Source organism: Diceros bicornis, chromosome 3 (assembly GCF_020826845.1).
Source record: "Diceros bicornis minor isolate mBicDic1 chromosome 3, mDicBic1.mat.cur, whole genome shotgun sequence".
Taxonomy (NCBI): domain Eukaryota; kingdom Metazoa; phylum Chordata; class Mammalia; order Perissodactyla; family Rhinocerotidae; genus Diceros; species Diceros bicornis.
Genome location: NC_080742.1, coordinates 56,959,300 through 56,985,502, shown reverse-complemented (window position 1 = coordinate 56,985,502; position 26,203 = coordinate 56,959,300). Strand labels below are relative to the sequence as shown.

General features: G+C 38.5%; 1 protein-coding gene across 2 annotated transcripts in view; it reads right to left on the bottom strand.

Moving 5' to 3' along the window:
* Positions 1–26,203, bottom strand: part of BBS9 (Bardet-Biedl syndrome 9) — a 433,858-nt gene that overhangs the window by 388,575 nt on the left and 19,080 nt on the right. For both annotated transcript variants that reach the window (XM_058528025.1, XM_058528034.1), the window contains exons 3-5: positions 18,464–18,614; positions 15,298–15,362; positions 3,343–3,456 (exon numbers count right to left, since the gene is read on the bottom strand). In XM_058528025.1, the coding sequence (XP_058384008.1) occupies positions 3,343–3,456; positions 15,298–15,362; positions 18,464–18,614 (330 nt within the window). The remainder of the gene's footprint in view (positions 1–3,342; positions 3,457–15,297; positions 15,363–18,463; positions 18,615–26,203) is intronic.

The following is a 26,203-nucleotide window of genomic DNA, read 5'->3' as shown; positions in this document are numbered from 1 at the left end:
TGACACGATTACCCAACTTAAAAATGCCAGAAGAAATCATCTTAAATACAGAGGAAGGTAGAAGACAAGGATTTGTAAATTTCCTTTTTTAAATTCAGATCAAGTCTAGGGAAGTTTTCCAATTAAAAGACTGGCCCACTCACTCCTGGAGAGGTGCATATTAGACACACACTAGCGACATCAGGCTTAGGATATGGGCTTTCTTTTGAAATGTACATATCTTGGGGTAACTTTTATTTTCTTATTCCTAAGTTCTGTATTTTTACAATTTATTCATATAGTATTTGGTGGGGGGGAGTTTTCAGATTGAGAAAAAAATATTGTATAACCTTCTGACTCAATCACTCCACTTCTACATTCTATCCTAAGGAAATAATCAGAAATGTAGACAAAGGTTTATGTTCAAATATGTTCATTTCAGCAAACAAAACTTAATTCTAACAGCTTCATAATAACCCACTGAATGTATGCATCAAAACTTACTTATCATTTTCCTCTATTACTCATTTAGATCACTTCTAATTTTTCTGTATTACAAATAAATACACATATGCATATACAAAAGGAAGGAAAGGATGACAGAAAGAGGGAGGAAATAAATAAATATATGGCAACTTCATATGACTTTTCCATATTTTGGATCATTTCCTAATATACATTCCCACAAGTCACATAGCAGCATCCAAGAACATTTTCATGGTTCTTAAAAGCCAACCTGCTTCACACGAGTGTTGTACCATTTTACATGGCCACAAGCCATAGGACATACAGACTGTACTATCACCTTTCTAGCATCAGGTTTTATCCCATGGCTAATTTTTTTAATAGTTTTATTGAGATATAATTTACAGGCCACCGCTTTAAAGTACACAACTCAATCGTTTTTATTGTATTTACAGGGCTGTGCAACCATCACCATAATCTAATTTTAGAACACTTTCGTTGTCCCAAAAAGAAAACTTGTACCCCTTAGCCGTAACTCCCCATTTCCCCAGCCAACTCCCTAATATGGCTAATTTTTACTAATTTACCACCCCACTATTTTTTCATGTTTTCTTGTAGATACCTCAATGATATTATGTAAGTGTTTCAAATGCATGAAATGGAATAATTATTTCTGCCACTCAGATATTTCTCTGTTTCAAATTGTGAAATATTCCGCTTAACCACAGAAAAGTAAAACATGTCATAATGGCCTCTTGTTTTCTAAAAAGGCACCTTCTAAATGTAAGGCATAATTTAAGAACTAAGAGAAGGTATCGTGTAAGTACAAAATTATCAGTTCTTTTTAAAACTAGTAGCAACTATCATTACTTTGGAAGTCCATTATTAAATCCAGCAAAAATGTCACACAAAAGCAAGGAATTTCCTTCTATTTAATTTATTTAAAATTTTATTTTAACTGGGTTAACTTGACCTGACAATAAAATTAAAAGTACAGTGCAATCGATATAACATTTGTGACATGTGATCTAAGGAATTGTCTTGATGCTACCAAAAAAATAAAAACTTACTTTCATTTAGCCAAAGCACTTTTTTCTCATATAATAATTTTTATGGACTCTAGATGTATAGAATTTAGCAATTTGCCTTTTGGGGATTTAGTAGGAGAAAGAGAATTGAAAATAATTAATTAAACAAGGGAGACCTAGGTCCCCCAATCATGTCAGACATTTTTTTTAAAGAACAGTGAAAATCAGTTCTAACAGCTGAGGTTGGGAGGAGACACTTAACTGATAGAAGTTAGCTTCTTACCAAATTTTTACTCTTTCTCTCCTTTGTTCTTCTAACTCTAGACATCTCCCATATACCTCAAATAATCCAAACATTCTTATTACTCAAGTTAAGCAATTCTGCAATCCAGCCAAGTGTTTTGTTTCATATCACTGTAAGTACACAAGACGTTCACTTGTACATCACCACCCAAAATATTCCTGACTGCTAACTGGTATGCTCAAATTCATCTATTCCTTACCTTTACCTCTATGTATGAAAACACTGAGTTCACATACATAAAGGACACTTCCAAAATAAAGTCGTTTTTTCATGTCACTAAAGAAAAATCTAACACACATAGTCTACTTTTTCATACTATGGTTAAACAATAAACCCATAAAATGTGAGCCCAAAAAGAGCTAAAATGTTATAAAATCCCTAGTTACATGTTCATCAGGTAGCCCAACACACACAGACACAAAATCACACAGGGAAGTGTCACCACTTGGCTTCTCGTCCTCACTCCAGCACCAGCAGGTCCTCTTTAACCCTGTCAGGGTGAAGTGAGAGGAGTCGGGTTGTAAATAAAAACCCTCCCATGCCAACAGCAACAGTGAACACAAGCAAGCACCAAGCCCTGGTAACTCAGGAAGCTCTAGGACTAGGATGGGAATGCTGCAGGGAGCCCTTGTGCTAATTAGAAAAAGATACCAAGGTGGGAGCAACCCAGCCTCACTGAGCAAGTACTAGGTAAAAGTAATGCCTTTGTGAAACTTAGAAAAGATTTTTAGAAAATTTAGAAAAGAATTTCTCTGAGGAGGTTTATTCCCAGGCCAGGGCACATGGCTTGATGAGCAGGATCAAGTCTGCATTTCAGTCTCCACTTGCTCCTGTCCAGGTACCCTTGTGCAGAAACAACCTGCACAACCCTGCAGTAGCCCTGGAGATGGGTGAGGTGGAGAGGGGTCTGCAGCTTCATCCTGCTTGTAGCAAATAGAGCAGGGACCCCCTATCAATGAGGAGATCAACCCTCTCTTCACTGAGAGGCAGGCACACAATTTCACCACAAAAAAGTTCAATTTCAGTCAGTTCATGTATAAAAGACAAAATTTGAAGAAAAGGCCATTTTAGAAACGTCCCTGTAGACCATATAAAAGTGCTAGTTACATGAAAATCAAACACCGTCAATAGTTTAAAGTTTTCTTTTTTGGGGGGCCGGCCCGGTGGCGCAAGCGGTTGAGTGCGCGCGTTGCGCTGCGGCGGCCCAGGGTTCGCTGGTTCGGATCCCGGGCGCGCACCGACACACTGCTTGGTAAGCCATGCTGTGGCGGCGTCCCATATAAAGTGGAGGAAGATAGGCACAGATGTTAGCCCAGGGCCGTCTTCCTCAGCAAAAAAAGAGGAGGATTGGCGGATGTTACCTCAGGGCTGATCTCCTCACAAAAAAAAAAAAAAAAAAAGTTTTCTTTTTTTTATTGTTTTGCTCAAGTATTTGAATATAAAAGTTTCAATAAAATATGTTTAACTCTTTCTGAGATTCATACCACATAATCCTCCATTTTTATATAGCCAAATATTCTAAATCTGGTACTTGCAATAGCACACTCACAGCTAAATGCAAATTACCTTTTACACCACCAAATGGTCCATAAGTCATATTGCAGGCTGTTCTCTGAAGATTATGTACATACATCAATTTGATCTGATATTGGTTCCCATGTTCCACATTACCCAAGGTTCCTAAGGAGAAAAAAATGAAAGGATTGCTTTGTATTTGTTTACATTAAAAAAATATTAATTTCTTCTCATCCTCCACACCAACTGTAATTCAATTTCAGCAAAATTCAAAATGACAAAGCACTAAAACATTATGTATTATGAACAATTAACATACTGATGACACAGAATGCCAGCACAGTTAAAAGAATTTAAGTCACAGCTAGATTATACCATTAGATGAAATACTACCCTCGGTGACATTTTATTATCTATTTCCATTATGTCTGAGTAAAGTATAATTATTTAAATAACAACAAAATCTTCCAATTTCAGCTCTGAAATAAATGAGGTTAAGTTCCTTGTACTTATAAACAATATCAGAGCAGAGACATTACTCAAAGTGTCTGAGAAAAAAATTCCCCACACTTTTAAGCAATTCAACTTTCTGTCCCAACTCTCAAAATACTCAAGCCCCTAATACATTATATTCTAATTTAATGGAGAAATCTTCTAAAGTTTCTCTCAGCAAGTAAAGAAGACAATATGTTTTATTTTAAGTCTGCCAAGAAGAATCTCCTTCAAAACAAAGAAAAATACTGTCTCTGCATTTAACAGATCATATGTGCTACAATCACTCACTAGTTCTTTCCAAATAAGAAAAGATTCTTTACCCATATTTTACTCTCTGGTTGTCAGGCTTTCTAGAATACTTACAGCTGGAGCTACATCCCAGTGATCAGGCAAGAACATTATGGTTAAAAGAAGTGTTGGAAAGAAAAAGGATTCAGAATGCAAATTTTTCCATAAAGAAGCATCTTTGTCATTCATTCGAAAATGCAAAAGTCAAAGAAAAACTTAAAATATCATACAGTAAATGAAACAGTCCACAAACTGGATAGTATTAGATCATTAAAACAACCTAAATATATATGTGTGTGTGTATACATATTTATCCATGAGCATTTACCTATTTTTTGTCCAGAAGGATTTATCAACATACACTGAGGTTATAAGTATAGAAATATTTCTATTTCCATTTTAGAACTGAGGCACCTTAATTTCAAAAAAATTTTTTTTAATTTCCCCAAAATCACACAGCTGGTAAACGACACAGTACTCAAACTAGGTCTTTAGAGCCAGCACTATATATCCTGGTGCCCGGTTGTCCACCATTTAACAACTTTCAGGGAACTTGGTAAGCCAATGACAATTTCCCCCAAAAAAAGCAGCAGCAAGAATATGTCATTTCCACGTCCACCTTTCTCAGCCTGCCCTTCTCTTCCTCATTTGGAAGGTGGAAGGTTGAAAGAAAAAAACTAACAGGGGAGGATTTCTTGGAGGAGAATCACTTCTACTCGGATCTATGCCCCTGAAAATGATAATAGACTTCACATACCAATAGAATAAAAAACAAAGAGAAAGACTCAAATTTGCCAGCTAACCTTGATAGGAGATGAACGATTTCTGGAATCTAAATGGTACTAAAATCAGTAAGGTCTAGGAAACTGAGGGGTAATCACAACGACATGGGGAGAGAAAAAAAAATAATAACTAAATAACTCACAGCATTAACCTGAGAAGAGTTCTAGCCTCCAACAAACCAGAAAAGAAGTTCCGAGAAACATTTGGTTTGTCCCTACATAAATTACAAATTTCATTCTGCCCCTAAAACCAGATCAACCCCTCTGAGTAAGGAATGCACTTATACACGCCTGCTGGCCGGAAGGCCAGGGAACACGAGGGTCAGCAGTCAATATTTAAACAAACCTGGCATGAAATGACACCGGGATGTGTGTTCTGAAAAAGCACCAAACGCATTGGTAAATTTTTAAATTTCAGGTGGTAGCACTTTAAAACCGAGTAGTGCATCTATGGAGAACAAAAGACAATTTCTCTTCCTTAGATGCTACCTTGGAATAAGGGTAGTATCTGAAAATCTAAAATTTTTGACCATTTTTTTTTTCTAGAGAAGCATCAATGACACAAGATTAAAATCACCGTCACAGGTTGCGCCCTTAGATATACAGACCAAATATAGTAAGTGTATATCTATAATTACAGTCTACCTACAGCTAAAGTTAATATAAATTTTCATCAATTAAAAAGTAAAAGGATATTAGAACATTTATGCTGTTGGCCTTATTTAAACAAGATCTGATTTAAACAAAAAACATTCTCTGGAAAATCAAAGGTCACCTTGACAACAGTTTTTGGTGCAATTTTGGATAACTACTGAGAAATCTAATGATGTTAAACAAAATAAATGCCATTACAGAGTAAGTTAAAAGGTTCATTGTGTAAAATAACCAAATTAGATTATATAAACCTGTCAAAAGTAAAGACTACATATTTTGGCCCTCTCATGGCAAACATTAAAATTCTATAAATATGTCAAATGCTTAATAAATGCTTGTTGAAAAGTATACAATTTTTGGAAAAGAATATTTAAGAGAACATAATCAGTACGGCTTAAGCTCACACATCTGTAACCATTTACCCAGAAACTGAAGCCCATCAGAAAGGAATGTGAGATGCCATGTGATGCTTTTCCCTTTCCAGAGTATGATAAGATGGGCTAACTCCAGGTCAGCAAGACCCTGCCTGCTGTTATTCTGTATTAAGCATGCATTTGATGACACATCACCCACCAAAAAGTCAGCACAGTAGCCTCTGACTATTTAGAGACATTTGGTGTATCCAGGAGGTCTCCTCTAGTTTGCCTCAAATCTGTATTAGAAGCACACAGCGTATAAAAGAAAACAAAAAATATTTGGGGAGGGGGCAATTGGGGGTAAGGATGTCAAGTTCAACTAACACTTTCATCTGCTGACACCAATGGTTTTACTTAAACTAGAAAATATTTATGCTTCCCCTATGACAGTAAAAGCTAGGTAAAAGTTCAGTCTGGAACCTCAAGAAACATATTCGGAAGAACAAAAACATTAACTTCCCTGCTTCTCAATTTAAGCCAAGCCAGGAAAAATATACAAATTGTCAGCCTACGAATATCATAAGAGGCTGAAGAAATGAGAGACAGAGAAAGGAAGTGAGGTGGGGCATAAGGGAATGTAGTTTGGACAACTCCTTGTCCCCAGAGAATACAAAGCTTATAAATGAGTACAAAGAATAAAAGAGTGATAAAATCACCATTCTCATGGCAAATAATTTTCATTTTCAACACTAATTTGAAGGAAGATACCAATGTCTCATAAACAAGTTGTGACCAAACATGCCAATTTCTTTCAGTCGGCTTTTTTGATAAACACATTTTATCCCTAGTCTATGCCCTATGTTCCAGTGGAACTCTAAAGGCTTCCGCCTTTCTGGGCCATCGTTCAAACAGGACCAGGGAAGGCCAAGAGTCTAACCTCATTTCTAGTCTCTAGGATGCTCCCTTCTCCTGCTCTCTTAGAGCCCTCATGGAGCCTCCAGAAGGGACCAATTCCTCAAGAAGTATTAGGGGTAACCGTGGGCAAGTTCTCCTCCTCCATGGCCTATGTAATCCAGTTAATAAAATATCACTCACAGGGGGGCGAACTCAAGATGGCGGCGTAAGCAGACTCGGAACTCACCTCCTCCCGCGGACACAGCCAATTTACAACTACTTGTGGGAAAATTACCCATGAGACAAAACTGAAAACTGGATAAGAGGAACTCCTGCAACAACGGACAATCCTAATTGAGGTAGAAGAGGCAGAAACTCCCTTCTGGAGAGGAAAAACGCCGCCTTCACAAGCCGCCAGCTTCACGGCCGCCGGGAGCAGCCCACAGGTACACAGCCCTCCCTGGAGGCGCGGGGCCCTGAGCCAGGAGCGTCCCCGCTGTGGGCATTTTGTGGACCCAGCACAATCGAGACCAGCGGCATAATATCTGACTTTGCCTGCTACTAAAACATTGGGGAGTACCCCAAGAAAAACTGGTTCACAAAGAAACTAAAACCGGCTCTTAAAGGGCCCGTGTGCAAACTCACCCGTTTCAGAAAGCATCCTAAAATCACCAGAAAGAAAGGTGCACAGTGCTGTGGTGAAAGAGACTCATCTAATAGGCCCTGAGTGCATCTCGGTGAGAGGTGAGACCTCTCCAGGGACTGGGACATTGGTGGCGGCCATTGTTGTGGCCTGGTGTGGGCATGCTGACACAGACGCCATTGGAGTTCTCCCTGAGGCCTGCTAGCCCAGGGTCTGCCCCACCCGCTAGAGCACTGATTTAATCCAGCTCAGCCAGGGCAGGCAGCCCACCCTAGACACTGGCCCCACTCAACAACAAGCCCTCAGGCAACTTGTGGGCCTGCATAGATTGGTGACTGGATTCTCTGCAGCCTGGCAACTGAGCCGACTTTAGTGGGGCAGGGTGTGCACAAGGAGCAAGTGGAGAGTGTGGGGCGGTGGCAGAGTGTGTGGGGCTCCCGCCGTGGAGAGACTGGGTCCGCTTGGAAGGGTCGGGGCACGCACACGGGGCAGGACTGTATTGACTGTGTCTGTGGACCTGTGGGCGGCAGGGCTTGTCAGCTGCAGAAGACTTGTGTTTCTCAAAGACCCACACAGGGGGTTTGCCCCACCTTCCAAAGCCTGAAACAATTGGGTGCTCCTGTGCCTGAGGCCAGCCCCACCCAGCTGCAATCCTCAGAGAGCTGACAAGAGACCTAATAGGCTAGAGGCTTACAGCAATTGTAAGGCCCTGAGCCTAACAACCTGCCACGGTGGGGGCCTACTCACTTAAAAGAAATACTGCAACACAAATGTGGTATTAGAACTTGCAGCCAACTGTGCTGGGGCTCCCCACACCTGATAAAGAGACTGAAGGGCACACAACAACTACAAGCAGCTGAGCATTACAACAGCTGGCCAGGAGCATAACTCGGCCTCCCTGGGTGCCTACAGGGAGAGCAAACAGGCCACAACAGAAGGACACACATAGCCCACATAGGGGTCACCCCTAGAACATTGAGAACTGAGGGAAGCACACTGGAAGCCTCCTAAGGCATCACTTACATAAGGTCACCTATCCAAGAGCAGGAGACATAGCTGACCTACCTAATACATAGACACAAGCACAGGGAAAGAGGCAAAATGAGGAGGCAAAAGAATACATTCCAAGTAAGGGAACAGGACAAAACCCCACACAAGGAACTAAGTGAAACAGAAATGAGCAACCTACCCAACAGAGAGTTCAAACAAAGAGTGTTAAGGATGCTCACTGATCTGGGGAGAAGAATAGATGAACTCAGTGAGAATGTCAACAAAGAAATGGAAGATATAAAAAAGAACCAATCAGAAATGAAGAATACAATACTGGAAATGAAAAATTCACTAGAGGGACTCAAAAGCAGAGTAGAGGATACAGAAGAACGCATCTGTGAGCTGGACGAAAGACTAGAAGAAATTACCTAAGCTGAACAAGTAAAAGAGAAAAAAATTAAAAAGAGTGAGGACGGTCTAAGGGACCTCTGGGACAACATCAAGCACACTAACATCCGTGTTATAGGTGTCCCAGAAGGAGAAGAGCGAGACAAAGGGGCAGAGAATCTATTTCAAGAAATAATAGATGAAAACTTCCCTAACCTAAGGAAGGAAACAGACATCCAGGTACAGGAAGCACAGAGAGCCCCAAACAAGATAAAGCCAAAGAGGCCCACATCAAGACACATCATAATCAAAATGTCCAGAATTAAAGAGAGAATCCTAAAAGCTGCAAGAGAAAGACAAGTTACATACAAAGGAAGCCCCATAAGGCTATCAGCTGACTTCTCAGCAGAAACCTTACAGGCTAGAAGAGAGTGGCATGATATATTTAAAGTGCTAAAAGGAAAAAACTTACAGCCAAGAATACTCTACCCAGTAAGGTTATCATTCAAAATGGAAGGAGAGATCAAAAATTTCCCAGACAAGCAAAAATTAAAGGAGTTTGTCACCAAGAAACCAGTGCTACAAGAAATGTTACAGGGACTGATTTAAGGGGAAAAGAAAAGACCACAAATAGGAAAAATTATCTATTTCCATGATAAGAGGGTAACGGATACAAATGCATAAAAAAGAGGTTAGATATGTATCAAAAACATAAAAGGAGGGAGGAGGGGAGTTAAAGAGTAGAGATTTCAGACAGTAGAGGTCAAACTAGAGAAACCATCAATTCTGTATAGAAGAAGAAAGGAACAGAGAAGGACTACTAAAACACTGAGAAAAAAAACGTTAAATGGCAGTAAGTACATACTTATCAATAGCTACTTTAAACGTCAATGGACTAAATGCTCCAATTAAAAGGCATAGGGTGGCTGATTGGATAAAAAAACAAGACCCATATATATGCTGCATACAAGAGACACACTTCAGACCTAAAGGCACTCATAAACTGAAAGTGAAGGGATGGAAAAGATACTCCACGCAAATGGCAATGAAAAGAAAGCTGGGGTAGCAGTACTCATATCAGACAAAATAGACTTTAAAACAAAAACTGTAAAAAGAGACAAAGAAGGGCATTACATAATGATCAAGGGAACAATCCAACAAGAGGATATAACACTTGTAAATATCTATGCACCCAAGGTAGGTGCACCTAAATATATAAAGCAATTATTAACAGACATAAAAACAGAAATAGACAGTAACACAATAATAGTAGGGGACTTTAACACTCCACTTACACCAACGGATAGATCATCCAAACAGAAGATCAATAAGGAAACATTGGCCTTAAACGACACACTAGAACAGATGGACCTAGTAGATATATACAGAGCATTCCATCCAAAAACTAAAGAATACACGTTCTTTTCAAATGCACATGGAACATTCTCCAGGATTGATCACATATTAGGCCACAAAACGAGTCTCCATAAATTTAAGAAGATTGAAATAATACCAAGCATCTTTTCTGAATACAACGGTATGAAACTAGAAATCAACTATAGGAAGAAAATCAGAAAAGCCACAAATACGTGGAGATTAAACAAAATGCTACTGAACAACGACTGGGTTAACGAAGAAATCAAAGAAGAAATCAAAAAATACCTGGAGACAAATGAAAATGAAAATGCGACATGCCAGAATTTATGGGATACAGCAAAAGCGGTTCTAAGAGGGAAGTTTATAGCGATACAGGCCTATCTCAACAAACAAGAAAAATCTCAAATAAACAATCTAACAATGCACCTAAAGGAACTGGAAAAAGAAGAACAAACACAGCCCAAAATCAGTAGAAGAAGGGAAATAATAAAAATCAGAGCAGAAATAAATGAAATAGAGACCAAAAAAACAATAGAAAAAATTAATAAAACCAAGAGCTGGTTCTTTGAAAAGATCAACAAAATTGACAAATCTTTAGCTAGACTCACCAAGAAAAAAAGAGAGAAGGCACAAATAAGTAAAATCAGAAATGAAAGAGGAGAGGTTACAACAGACACCTCGGAAATACAAAAGATTATAAGACAATACTATGAAAAGCTATATGCCAACCAATTCGACAATCTGGAAGAAATGGATAAATTCTTAGAATCATACAACCTTCCAAAACTGGATCAAGAAGAAGTAGAGAATTTGAATAGGCCAATCACCAGTAAGGAGATCGAAACAGTAATCACAAACCTCCCTAAAAATAAAAGTCCAGGACCAGACGGCTTCCCTGGGGAATTCTACCAAACATTCAAAGAAGACTTAATACCTATCCTTCTCAAACTCTTCCAAAAAGTTGAGGACGGGGGGAAGCTCCCTAACTCATTCTACGAAGCTGACATTACCCTGATACCAAAACCAGACAAGGACAACACAAAAAAAAGAAAATTACAGGCCAATATCACTGATGAACATCGATGCAAAAATCCTCAACAAAATACTAGCAAATCGCATACAACAATACGTTAAAAAGATTATACACCATGATCAAGTGGGATTTATTCCAGGGATGCAAGGATGGTTTAACATTCGCAAATCAATCAACGTGATACACCACATTAATAAAATGAAGAATAAAAATCACATGATCATCTCAATAGATGCAGAGAAAGCCTTTGACAAGATACAGCATCCATTTATGATAAAAACTCTGAATAAAATGGGTATAGAAGGAAAGTACTTCAACATAATAAAGACCATATATGAGAAACCCACAGCTAATATCATCCTCAATGGTGAAAAACTGAAAGCTATCCCTCTAAGAACAGGAACCAGACAAGGATGCCCACTGTCACCACTCCTATTTAACATAGTACTGGAAGTCCTAGCCAGAGCAGTCAGGCAAGAGAAAGAAATAAAAGGGATCCAAATTGGAAAGGAAGAAGTGAAACTGTCACTATTTGCAGATCACATGATTTTACATATAGAAAACCCTAAAGAATCCACCAGAAAAGTTTTAGAAGTAATAAACGAATATGGTAAAGTTGCAGGATACAAAATTAACATACAAAAATCAGTTGCATTTCTGTACACTAACAACAAAGTAGCAGAAAGAGAAATTAAGACTACCATCCCATTTATAATTGCAACAAAAAGAATAAAATACCTAGGAATAAACTTAACCAAAGAGGTGAAAGATCTGTACACCAAAAACTATAAAACATTGCTGAAAGAAATTGAAGAAGACACAAAGAAATGGAAAGATATTCTGTGCTCTTGCATTGGAAGAATTAACATAGTTAAGATGTCCATACTTCCTAAAGCAATCTATAGATTCAATGCAATCCCTATCAAAGTTCCAACAACATTTTTCACAGAAATAGAACAAAGAATCCTATAATTTATATGGAACAACAAAAGACCCCGAATAGCTAAAGGACCTGAGAAAAAAGAACAAAGCTGGAAGTATCACACTCCCTGATTTCAAAATACACTACAAAGCTATAGTAACCAAAACAGCATGGTACTGGCACAAAAACAGACACACAGATCAATGGAATAGAATCGAAAGCCCAGAAATAAACCAACACATCTATGGACAGCTAATGTTTGACAAAGGAGCCAAGAACATACAAAGGGGGAAAGAAAGTCTCTTCAACAAATGGTGTTGGGAAAACTGGATAGCCACATGCAAAAAAATGAAAGTAGATCCTTACCTTACACCATACACAAAAATTAACTCCAAATGGATTAAAGACTTGAATGTAAGACCTGAAACTGTGAAACTTCTAGAAGAAAACATAGGCAGTACGCTCTTCGACATCGGTCTTAGCAACATCTTTTCAAACACCACGTCTGACCGGGCAAGAGAAACAATAGAAAAAATAAACAAATGGGACTACATCAAACTAAAAAGCTTCTGCACAGCAAAGGAAACCATCAACAAAACGAAAAGACAGCCTAACAATTGGGAGAAGATATTTGCAAACCATACTTCTGATAAGGGCTTAATCTCCAAAATATATAAAGAACTCATGCATCTCAACAACAAAAAAACTAAGAACCCAATTAAAAAATGGGCAAAAGACCTGAACAGACATTTCTCCAAAGAAGATATACAGATGGCCAACAGACACATGAAAAGATCTTCAAAACCACTAACTATCAGGGAAATGCAAATCAAAACTACAATGAGATATCACCTCACGCCCGTCAGAATGGCTATAATTAACAAGACAGGAAACAACATGTGTTGGAGAGGATGTGGAGAGAAGGAAACTCTCATACACTGCTGGTGGGAGTGCAAACTGGTGCAGCCACTATGGGAAACAGTATGGAGATTCCTCAAAAAATCAAGGATAGAACTACCATATGATCCAGCTATTCCACTGTTGGGTATTTATCCAAAGAACTTGAAAACACCAATTTGTAAAGGTACATGCACCCCTGTGTTCATTGCAGCGTTATTCACAATAGCTAAGACTTGGAAGCAACCTAAGTGCCCATCGAGGGACGAATGGATAAAGAAGCTGTGGTATATATACACAATGGAATACTACTCAGCCATAAGAAACGACGAAATCCAGGCATTTGTGACAACATGGATGGACATTGAGGGTATAATGCAAAGTGAAATAAGTCAGAGGGAGAAGGTCAAATACCATATGATTTCCTTCATTAAGTAGTGGATAATAACAACAATAAATAAACACATAGAGACAGAGATTGGATTGGTGGTTATCAGAGGGGAAGGAGGGAGGGAGGAGGGTGAAAGGGATAATTCGGTACATGTGTGTGGTGATGGGTTGTAATTAGTATTTTGGTGGTGAACATGATGTAATCTATGCAGAAATAGAAGTATAATGATGTACACCTGAAATTTTTACAATGTTATAAACCAATGTTACTGCAATAAACAAAAAATTTAACAAAAAAAATATCACTCACAGTTAACAGGCTTATGACGGAAAACAGAAGAACAACATGCAATAAAGTAGCCTCTATCACACCTTCTTCATTTACTCTGGAACACTAATTATTTGCCCTATCACTAGAAGAGGCAACATCTTTTACCATGAAACCAATGAGAGTGTTGAACAATGACAATGAGAGGTACCATATTGAACTTCTAATGTAAACACAGTGGAATAGAAAACGATAGTGGTGAGCCAGCCCTAATGGTCTAGCAGTTAAAGTTTGGCATTCCACTTCAGTGGCCCGGGTTCAGTTCCTGGGTGTGGAACCACACCACTGGTCTGTCGGTAGCCATGCTGTGGCGGCAGCTCACATAGAAGAACTGGAAAGACTCACAACTAAAATATACAACTAGGTACTGGGGCTTTGGGGAGGAAAAAAATAGAAAAAGATTGGCAACAGATGTTAGCTCAGAGCGAATCTTTCTCAGCAAAAATAAAAATAAATAAAATCTAAAAAAAAGAAACAAAGAAAATGATAGCAGTAACAGAGAAGGAAAAGAAGAAAGGAAGAAAATAACACAGGGTAGAGAGTAATAATGAGCTCCTACCAATTGCCTCAGCACTACCCAGAAATCAGTTCACTCATTCATTCAATAAGTATGCCTACTATATACCATATGCCAGGTTACCAAGTCTGCCTTTGAAATCTAACAGATCTTCACCGCAAAAAGAGACTATCTAAGAACATACAACTCAGTGACAGTAGATATGAATCATTACTCAAATGGAAAGCAAAATACAAAGAAAGCCCAAATCAAGAGAATGAATGTGAGAAATCTAAATCCTAAAAGCTAATATTTACAGCAAACTCCAAAGGAGAGTATCTTTTGTATAAGGAATACGCCCATAGATACTTAGCTTTATTGTATCCACAAAAAATTTCCCCAATATTGATATCCGTAAAAATAATTCTCTCAACTTCAACTAAAATTTATGTAATAACTGAAACAAAATTTTTTTAAGTTACCTTTTATATTCAATAAAGACCAAAATGCTGAAACCAAACCACAATTAACTACTATATTTGTACCCACAGAACTGTGTCTGAGAATGAAACCTGATTAAGCCTCAAATAAGTGCCTTGAGGTCTGGTTGAGTGAAGACAACCAAAAGCCAAGAAACTAGAACTTTAAAAAGAAAACACTTGAGGTTCACCAAAGAAAATGTACTTTAAACCACTATGACTCAGCATCTAATGAATTTTGTTGTTGCTACTGAACATTTCTTAAGACCCAAGTCTTAAGAGTCTAAGTACCCAGAATTGGCCTCTATTAGTCACAGGCAATTCAGGACACAATCCCCAGAAGGAAAGAGATTATAAGGAACCCTCTACTAGAAATTTAAGTATGCATGGAAATAGCAGACCAGGAAAATGTAATTGCCTATGTACCTGAAAGAATAAATGAACAATGGGAAAATGCTAACCAAGATAAGAAAACCTTCAACCAAATGTTTTGTGTTCTCTACCAAGTCAACATTAGAGAATATCTATTCTTATATAATATTAAGAAGCCTAGTTTTTAATACAAATTCTACATTAGAAAAAAAATGTTTCTTACCTGAGACAGAATAGACACAAAGTTTCCTAGAATGTAACACAGCCAAATGAAGCATTTCAGTACTTCTGAAAAAGGGGGAAAGTTTTAAAAGTTTAAATATTAGTTTCTGATGTAACCAAAAAATTGTAAAATAATTTTTAAAAGAGAGTGTGACCACAGCCTACCATGAGTAAACTAAACAATTCACTAGATAACATTCTAAGCTGAAAAATTAGTGTAACAACAAACAGCCAGTTTGACAGTCCCAGAGGCTCAAGGACTCTGCCTCAAGGAGTTGTCTTCAAATTGAAGCCCAGGGCATCTCCCAGAAAGAGTCATATCGCAGGCCGCTTCACGAGTGCTCTCACACAATAAAGAGAGCCAAGTTCTGGTCCTGGCTTTCTGGCTAATTAACTTGTGACCTTGAGCAAGTCACTTCATCTCTCTGTTTCCCCTTTTGGAAAATAAGAGATTTCAATTAAATAAAACAAAATTATGTGAAAGCACCTTGTAAAGTATAAAGCACCATAGAATACTAATCATTATTAGTAAATGGCATATATCACTTCCAGCTCTGAGATTTTTTTTTTTTTATAATTTTATTTATTTATTTTTCCCCCAAAGCCCCAGTAGATAGTTGTATGTCATAGCTGCACATCCTTCTAGTTGCTGTATGTGGGACAAGGCCTCAGCATGGCCGGACAAGCGGTGCATCGGTGTGCGCCTGGGATCCGAACCTGGGCTGCCAGTAGCGAAGCGCGCGCACTTAACCACTAAGCCACGGGGCCGGCCCTCAGCTCTGAGATTTTATTAAAGGTATTGAAAATATTTCAGTTTGGACTAAATTTCAAATAGAAATAAACTGCCACTGTTACCACTACACTTCCCAGCCCCTATCAAGTGGTTTCCAGAGACATGGCATAGTCTAGAAATCCTAAATTCAAAGTCGTCAAGGGTCAAGCCCGTGGATAGAAATGAGTAAAGTGTGTAAATGGCTATGGTCAACTGGAGACTGGGGCCAGACTAAAAGAGGCGACTACTACTCAGTTCTGGGCTTGTGGCCAGCTCTCCACATTTTTTCAAGAAAAGCCAGAAAGCAGAGATTTTCTGTGAAATCTCCTGGTTCTTAAATGTTGGCAACTCTTTTAAATTTAAAACACATCTGCAAGCAGGCCTCCAGTGTATGACCTCTGATACAGACTCTGTTCTAAACCTGAAGGATTATAATTGAAATCTAAAGACCTGGATTGGGGTCCTGACTCTGCACCTTGATATCTGTGCGACCATTTAATCTTTTGGAGCGTCAGTCTCTCATTCACAAAATAAGAATTGTAGTAGATAATACCTGCCAAACATTGTTACAATGAATATATAAATACTCACTATACCACCAGAAAAATGCACATATACACAACTACCGCATAATCTATATTGCCTTCCAAAAATTTTTATATATGTCCCGAACACTCAATTTTTCCATCACGCACTGGAAAGGAGCATGCCGTCATAGAAAGATAGTAAAGTACAAAGTCAGAGAGACCTGGGTCTGAATCTTGCCTGGGTGACCTAAAGCTCTGAACTCTAGCTAGTTTCCTTATCTCTAAATGCAGATCACTTCTTATAGATAACATTAATGAGATGGTACTAGTCAATTAATACTAGTACAGTATCCACTCATTAGTGTTAACCTCTTCCCTTCCAACAAGTGATCACATAGATGAGAGCCACATTTAGGACTCCCGTACAGAATAATTGTGGTAGCATTTCACTTTATAAAAAAATGAAAAGGCAAAAATGCTTTTAGAGGCAAGAATCCTTTTGTCTCCTTACTTTATAAATCCATCATGTCTAATATGTGCTAGGTGCACAATGGGCAACCTAATCTTCATCTGCTTTAGATGGAATAGATATTTACCAACCACCTCAGTCACAAAATCTCCCTCCTCCAGCCTATCATAGTGCTACAAGTCTCATCTCATGCCCTGGCCTCTAACATCCACGAAGCAGCTTCCCATCAGAATGAAATATATCGCTACAAGAGAGTTAATGCTCAGGAGTGGTTGTTCAGGTTTTTCTAACAGGAGTCAGGGCCTTGAATAAATGGAGGCTGGGGCCAATAAATTCTGATGAGCAAATGGAGTGAGCCAAAATCCAGAGCTCAGGGCACGCCTAGACCTAAGAAGGCCAAAGGGGCTCAAAAAGAAGAGGTAGGGGAAAACGAGACCACCTCTGCCTATATAACTTTTCACAATAGATACTTTTATAAATGATTAAGAAATACAGGCTTGGGGCCGCCCAGTGGCGCAGTGGTTAAGTGTACGTGCTCCGCTGCGGTGGCCTGGGGTTCGCAAGTTCGGATCCTGGGCGCGCACTGATGCACCGCTTGTTAAGCCATGCTATGCCGGCGTCCCATATAAAGTAGAGGAAGATGGCACGGATGTTAGTGCAGGGCCAGTCTTACTCTAGAAAAAAGGGGAAGATTGGCATCAGATGTTAGCTCAGGGCTGGTCCTCCTCACAAAAAAAAAAAAAGAAATACAGGCTTAACTTTAAGAAAATTCATGTACAAAAATAAGACAGAATCAGCAATATCATCAGTAAATAAAAAGCAGACATATTACACAAAATGCAAACTGATAAATGGCTTTCTAAAATAAATTAAGTTTAAAAGTAAAGTACTTTGAAACAAAGTTCTTGTAAGGGGAAGACTTACTGTATGGGCTGAGCTGGCTTCTTTTAAGAAACTAAGGACCTCTCTACCCCAAATAAGTAATTAGTTTTAAAGCTTCAAAGTTATGCACCTAATAGCATAACTGCTACTTTGTCTAATTATTTAAACAGACATTTATATAACCTGGACAATTAGTGCTTTAAATAAGTGAATATTTTCTATTTCTTTATTTGGTTTTCAAAGGCTTATCTCTTTTCCTTTAAGCTTCTGATATGTCAGACATCTTAGGTCTATTACCATTTATTTTTAAAAAGTTCTAAACTATTCTATCTTAAATGTACAGGTTTCCATGTAAAAAATGTTCAGTACATGAAGAACACCTAGGTGACAATATCCAGAAAATATATTTAATTCATGAATAGTCTATTTTGCTTTGAAGAATCCACAAAAGTGACACAGTAAGGGATTGACATACTCCAAGTAAAATAAAATACGAGAATTAGTGGGCTGTACTTACGAAACAAATTTTCCTACTTCCACTTGCAGTATTGGATCTCGCAGATGCACTTCTAGAAGCAAATCTTCAGCCTGAGCTCCATCTCCTGTTTTTACAGGACGGGGGTTAAAGATTCTTAGGTATCCCATAAAGCTACCCACAATTATTTTATCTGTAGAGAGATTTTTTTAAAAAGATATAGGAAGAAACAAACATTAGCAACAAAATTTCTTTGGAAATAAACTTTCTAATATCTAAAAGAGAAATCTAAAAATTAAAAGAATCCAGTCTTCCTTCATATACAGAGGCCAATCTGCCAATAGAAGATGTAATTTAAGTGAACTTATTTTAGTAACATATAGCTTTTCAAAAATAGCTTTACACCACCAATATTCAAATGTACTTACATACTACAATTTTTCCTAAGCCTTGATTTGGTATCAGTAGTCACAATTTAACTCAGTCAAAGCAAGTCCTCCTTTTATCAGAGGACTAGTATAAGGTTGTAAACTCACTTCATCACAGAGTACCAACTCTACAGCTGGCTGTGGACATTAAAAACCTGTATTACAAAGGATTCTGAGGCCTCACTAGATAGAGTGCTCTGACTAACAATGTCTAGTCTTGGGTACAAGAAGGGGAAATGGCAGGATAGGTGTGGTGGGTTGAAATGTGTCCCCCAAAAAGATATGATGAATTCCTAACCCCCAATACCTGTTACTTTATTTGGAAATAGGGTCTTTGCAGATGTAACCAAGTAAAGATGAGGTCACACTCAATTAGGTGTGTGATAGGACTCGATCAGTATCCTTATAAGAAGAGAAAACAGAGACTGGGGAGGAGAATGCCATGTGAAGACACAGAGACATGCAAGGAGAAGACAATCATGTGACGACGAAGGCAAAGATTGGGGTGATACATCTACAAGCCAAAGAATGCCCGGGACTGCCAGAAGCTGGAAGAGGCAAAGAAGGATCCTAGACCCTTCAGAAGGAGCACGACCCTGCCAACACCTTAATTTTGGACTTCTAGCCTCCAGAACTGTGAGAATAAATTTGTTGTTTTAAGGCACCCAATTTGTGGTGTGTTGTTAACGGCAGCCCTAGGAAACTAACAATTTGGGTGTCAGTTTTGAAATCCCTGGGTTACTACAGTACATTGACTTTTTTCCATCTACTTAAAAGTAGGAGTTCTACATACTTATTAAGATAAGCTTATCATGTGCCAGGCAACGGGCTAAGTAGCTTATATGTCCTCATATAAGTCATTAAATCCTCATAACAACTCTATAAGAGAGGTCTATTCTGGGAATTTCAATCCTGAATAGAGACACACATGTTATCTGGAATCTGGTGCTAGGTTATCTGATGGCAGCCCCCTGGAGGTCTCTGGAGCCATGCTGGTTCCTGGCCCCCACTAAGGCTTGGCCAATTCAACTCTTCCTGTATCTGGGAGAGCTATGTTACTCTCATTCTAATCTCACTCTTTTTTTTTTTACTTTTTATTTTTTTTTGCTGAGGAAGATTCACCCTGAGCTAATATCTCTTGCCAATCTTCCTCCTTTTTTTTTTTAATGTGAGCCACCCCCACAGCATGGCCACCGACAGAAAAGTGGTGTGGTTCCACGCCCAGGAACTGCACCCAGTCCACCAAAGCGGAGTGTGCTTTAACCACTAGGCCATCAGGGCTGGCCCTTCAATCTCTCTTTCATTTACATTTATCATAGTTGTTTCCTGTAACTTGTGGCAAAAAAAAAAAAGTTAATTGATATAGAAATTGGCACCAGAGAATAAACTGCAGGCACCAATTCCTGCAAGGATATTTGGAAATTGGTTCTTGAGCTGAGCTGAAGCACAAAGAAGTAAGACTCCTGCTCATATTCTGGGTGGGGTTAAGTAGCGTGGTACACAGCGACAGAACGGTTAATCAAGTTAACATCTCCAGGCATCTGGGACCCTGTGCCCGTTGCAGATGACACTCTCGTGACTGGACAGCTGCTGCCACATGCCAACTGAACATGAGGAATGCCAAACCATATGTAAGATGGCTTTTTCTAAGGGCACTGGATAATAGGATAGGTTTAAACCTCAAAATTCTCATCTCAGGGTAAAGAATAAAACTCTGGATCTTTGGGACTCTGCAGAGAGAAGTACCTCTTATAGCAACAAGGCTTAACCACTAAGAATCTAATTCAGGGATTGATTCTATAGGTTTTAAATTATAATAACAAGTGAGTTCGCAGTCTCTCCATGTTTCTTGCATAAAAGACATTGATCAGAAGGAGTGGGATTATACTGTCATAAGGGGGTTACTGGCGGGCCGCCCCGTGGCTTAGCGGTTAAGTGTGCGCGCTCTGCTGCTGGCAGCCAGGGTTCGGATCCTGGGTGCGCACTGACGCACCGCTTCTCTGGCCACGCTGAGGCCACGTCCCACATACGGCAGCTAGGATGTGCAGCTATGACATACAACTATCTACTGGGGCTTTGGGGGGAAAAATAAATAAATAAAATTATTAAAAAAAAAAAAAATAAGGGGGTTACTGGCAAAGTCTAGAAGGCTTGGAGAAGACTGAAACCCTCAAACTTTCTAAAACACTCGCCATTGAGCTTCCTGTGTATCCTGTCATGCCCTAATCCTCATTTCCACTCACTAAATAACCAAGATTAAACTTCAACTTAGCCCTATCCTCAGGGATAAGAGGAAGCCAGGATGGCCAAGTCCCCATGGTGACAATTTAACCCCTAGAATCAAAATGTGTATGTATTATTATTAAAACAGATAACAGGACTATTATAGTAACCAGATCTCATGTAACAGTCTAACTTTCACAGATTTCAACCTATGATTAATATGGGATCCACAGGAATGAAATGAACAGGCAACTCATTAAGGCCTTTTTTTCCCCAGTGGCTCATTTATTTATTTTGTTTGTTTGTTTCTTTGTTTATTGCGGTAACATTGGTTTATAATGTTGAGTAAATTTCAGGTGTACATCATTATACTTCTATTTCTGCATAGATTACATCATGTTCTCATGTTCACCACCCAAACACTAATTACAATCCATCACTACACACGTGCCTAATTATCCTTTTCACCCTCCTCCCTCCCCCCTTCCCCTCTAGTAACCACCAATCCAATCTCTGTCTCTATGTGTTTGCTTGTTGTTGTTATTATCTACTACTTAATGAGTGAGATCATATGGTATTTGACCTTCTCCCTCTTACTTATTTCACTTTTCATAATACCCTCAATGTCCATCTATGTTGTCACAAATGGCTGGATTTCATCATTTCTTATGGTTGAGTAGTATTCCATTGTATATATATGCCACATCTTCTTTATCCATTCATCCCTTGATGGGCACTTAGGTTGTTTCCAAGTCTTGGCTATTGTTAATAACGCTGCAATGAACACTGGGGTGCATGTATCTTTACACATTGGTGTTTTCACGTTCTTGGGATAGATACCCAGCAGTGGAATAGCTGGATCGTATGGTAGTTCTATCTTTAAGTTTTTGAGGAATCTCCATACTGTTTTCCATAGTGGCTGCACCAGTTTGCACTCCCACCAGCAGTGTATGAGAGTTCCCTTCTCTCCACATCCTCTCCAACACATGTTGTTTCCTGTCTTGTTAATTATAGCCATTCTGACGGGCATGAGGTGATATCTCATTGTAGTTTTGATTTGCATTTCCCTGATAGTTAATGATGCTGAACATCTTTTCATGTGCCTGTTGGCCATCTGTATATCTTCTTTGGAGAAATGTCTGTTCAGGACTTTCGCCCATTTTTTAATTGGGTTGTTAGTTTTTTTGTTGTTGAGATGCATGAGTTCGTTATATATTTTGGACATTAATCTCTTATCAGATGTATGGTTTGCAAATATCTTCTCCCAATTGTTAGGTTGTCTTTTCGTTTTGTTGATGGTTTCCTTTGCTGTGCAGAAGCTTTTTAGTTTGATGTAGTCCCATTTGTTTATTTTTCTATTGTTTCTCTTGCCCAGTCAGACATGGTGCTTGAAAATATGTTGCTAAGACCGATGTCAAAGAGCGTACTGCCTATGTTTTCTTCTAGAAGTTTCACAGTTTCAGGTCTTACATTCAAGTCTTTAATCCATTTGGAGTTAATTTTTGTGTATGGTATAAGGTAATGGTCTACTTTCATTTTTTTGCATGTGGCTATCCAGTTTTCCCAACACCATTTGTTGAAGAGACTTTCCTTTGTCCATTGCACGCTCTTGGCTCCTTTGTCAAATATCAGCTGTCCATAGATGTGTGGGTTTATTTCTGGGCTTTCCACTCTATTCCATTGATCTGTGTGTCTGTTTTTGTGCCAGTACCACGCTGTTTTGGTTACCATAGCTTTGTAGTATATTTTGAAATCAGGGAGTGTGATACCTCCAGCTTTGTTCTTTTTTCTCAGGATTCCTTTGGCTATTCGGGGTCTTTTGTTGTTCCATATAAATTTTAGGATTCTTTGTTCTATTTCTGTGAAAAATGTTGTTGGAACTTTGATAGGGATTGCATTGAATCTATAGATGGCTTTAGGAAGTATGGACATCTTAACTATATTAATTCTTCCAATCCAAGAGCATGGAATATCTTTCCATTTCTTTGTGTCTTCTTCAATTTCTTTTGGCAATGTTTTATAGTTTTCAGTGTACAGATCTTTCACCTCTTTGGTTAAGTTTATTCCTAGGTATTTTATTCTTTTTGTTGCAATTGTAAATGGGATTGTATTCTTAGTTTCTCTTTCTGCTACTTCGTTGTTAGTGTATAGAAATACAACTGACTTTTGTATGTTGATTTTGTATCCTGCAACTTTACCATATTCATTTATTACTTCTAAAAGTTTTCTGGTGGATTCTTTAGGGTTTTCTATATATTAAATCATGTGATCTGCAAATAGTGACAGTTTCACTTCTTCCTTTCCAGTTTGCATCCCTTTTATTTCTTTCTCTTGCCTGATTGCTCTGGCTAGGACTTCCAATGTTATATTAAACAGGAGTGATGAGAGTGGGCATCCTTGTCTGGTTCCTGTTCTTAGAGGGATAGCTTTCAGTTTTTCACCATTGAGGATAATATTTGCTGTGGGTTTGTCATATATGGCCTTTATTATGTTGAGGTACTTTCCTTCTGTAACCATTTTATTCAGAGTTTTTATCATAAATGGATGCTGTATCTTGTCCAATGCCTTCTCTGCATCTATTGAGATGATCATGTGATTTTTATTCTTCATTTTATTAATGTGGTGTATCACGTTGATTGATTTGTGAATGTTAAACCATCCCTGCATACCTGGAATAAATCCCACTTGATCATGGTGTATAATCTTTTTAACGTATTGTTGTATGCGATTTGCTAGTATTTTGTTGAGGATTTTTGCATCGATGTTCATCAGTGATATTGGCCTGTAATTTTCTTTTTTTGTGTTGTCCTTGCCTGGTTTCGGTATCAGGGTAATGTTGGCTTCGTAGAATGAGTTAGGGAGCTTCCCCCACTTCTCAATTTTCTGGAAGAGTTTGAGAAGGATAGGTATTAAGTCTTCTTTGAATGTTTGGTAGAATTCACCAGGGAAGCCGTCTTGGACTTTTATTCTTGGGGAGGTTTTTGATTACTGTTTCAATCTCCTTACTGGTGATTGGTCTATTCAAATTCTCTATTTCTTCTTGATCCAGTTTTGGAAGGTTGTATGATTCTAAGAATTTATCCATTTCTTCCAGATTGTCGAATTGGTTGGCATATAGCTTTTCATAGTATTCTCTTATAATCTTTTGTATTTCTGAGGTGTCCATTGTAATTTCTCCTCGTTCATTTCTGATTTTACTTATTTGAGCCTTCTCTCTTTTTTTCTTGGTGAGTCTAGCTAAAAGTTTGTCAATTTTGTTTATCTTTTCAAAGAACCAGCTCTTGGTTTTATTAATTTTTTCTATTGTTTTTTAAGTCTCTATTTCATGTATTTCTGCTCTGATTTTTATTATTTCCCTTCTTCTACTGATTTTGGGCTTTGTCTGTTCATTTATTTTTTTATTACTGCGTAGTATTCAATTGTAAGAATGTATCATAATGTGTTTATCACATTAAGGAATTTTTTGAAGTCTATAACCAAAAATATTCCAGGTCTATGAAAAAGAGGACTAACTCAAGCTACCATATTAGACAGTCATGGCGTCTCACCCACTCCCACACTTAAGTCAATTTACAGACTCAGGGCCACTTGAATAAAGACAAGCCTGTGTACAGACATTGATGTAACACCAACATGCCTAATATGAATTTTCCTCAGATCCTTCCCTACAGGACTGGTAGTCATTTATCCAGGTGTACTGAAGAAAGGGAAATACCTAAACCTTGTGAGACTGCTGAATATTGGCTCTGAGTTACCACTAATTCTGGAAGCCCTGAAAGATATTGTTGTTGCCAATTATGGAGACCCAGTGATAAATGAATTTTTTAACTTAATTCATCCAGTGGGAAAGCAAATCCTACCTATGATTTCTCACCCAGTTTCTGAGAATTTAAAGGAAATGTATTTCTGTAGAAAATGGTAGAATATCCATTTAGTTCTCTAATATGTACAGTGAAGGATATATCATTGGGAGGGCCAAATGGAAGTCAATGGAACTCTGTCTCCCCACTAGGGGGAAAATCAAAATCAATACCACTCATAGATCTGATTTGAGGTGGTTTCCAAAATTCAATGCCAAAAAATTTAAACATGCATATGTGATGATTCCTAGCACATCCCTGTTTAATAACCAAATTTGCCAATATTAAAATCTAATGAGTCTTATAGACTCATTATAGACTCATCTTGTCTTTTCTTGGAGCCCAACACAACCCATCTGCTTGAGTACAGTTCTATATCTTAGTAATACACTTTTCTCCTTTCTAAAACAGAGACCAACAGAAACAGTTTGCTTTCACCTGACAGGGACAGGAGTATATCTTTACATGTACTGCCACAACCCAATCTGCAGGAACCAGGACTACCTCATCATCTCTTAAGGGCGCAGTGGGGCTGAAAGAAGTATGAGTGAAACCCAGGGATCTCCATGGGCACTTCCTTGTACTGTCTGGATGAGTAGTAAACGAAACTACTACAATCCTCTTCAAGCAAGTGTCAGTGTTCTAGATCCCTCAGGAATGAAGGTCTAGACCACTTCTCTGGTCCCTTCACCTCCGCTGAAGACCAAGAGCCCTAACCAGACAGAAGGTCGACCAAAGCAAAAAAAAAAAACAATTAGTAGCATAGTTACACAGTCTGGTGACCAGTTGCAAAAAAAGAAGAAAGTAGCCCCCAACATGACTTCTTTAAGTTACTATGCAATTTTTCCTACTCCTTCAACTTAAGTTTTAAAATTTTTCCTTCTCACCTTCTTTTCCTCAACTATAATATATAGGTTGTGAACACAGATTGTACGTACCACTTAGTCTAGAGGCAGCAGAATATTGGATCGTGACCATGACTGAATGACGAGAAAGGGATATTACCCAGAACGCCTGGACTTGAAGGGCCAGGGCTCCCTGAAAGTGCATCTGAGGCAGTAGGTGCACATGCTTATCTCTCACTGTAGATGGGTAAGAACACATGCATGCGCAGTTGTACAAGGGATGGTTGCCCCATGTGAGGTGGTAAATGCTGAGTAGCTAAAAGATAAACGTAGCTATTTCTCAGTCAGCCCTATGTGTTTTCTACTCTGATTCGTGTAATAAACTCTCCCTCTAGGCCACAGGTTGGCATGTAATCTAAGCTGGAC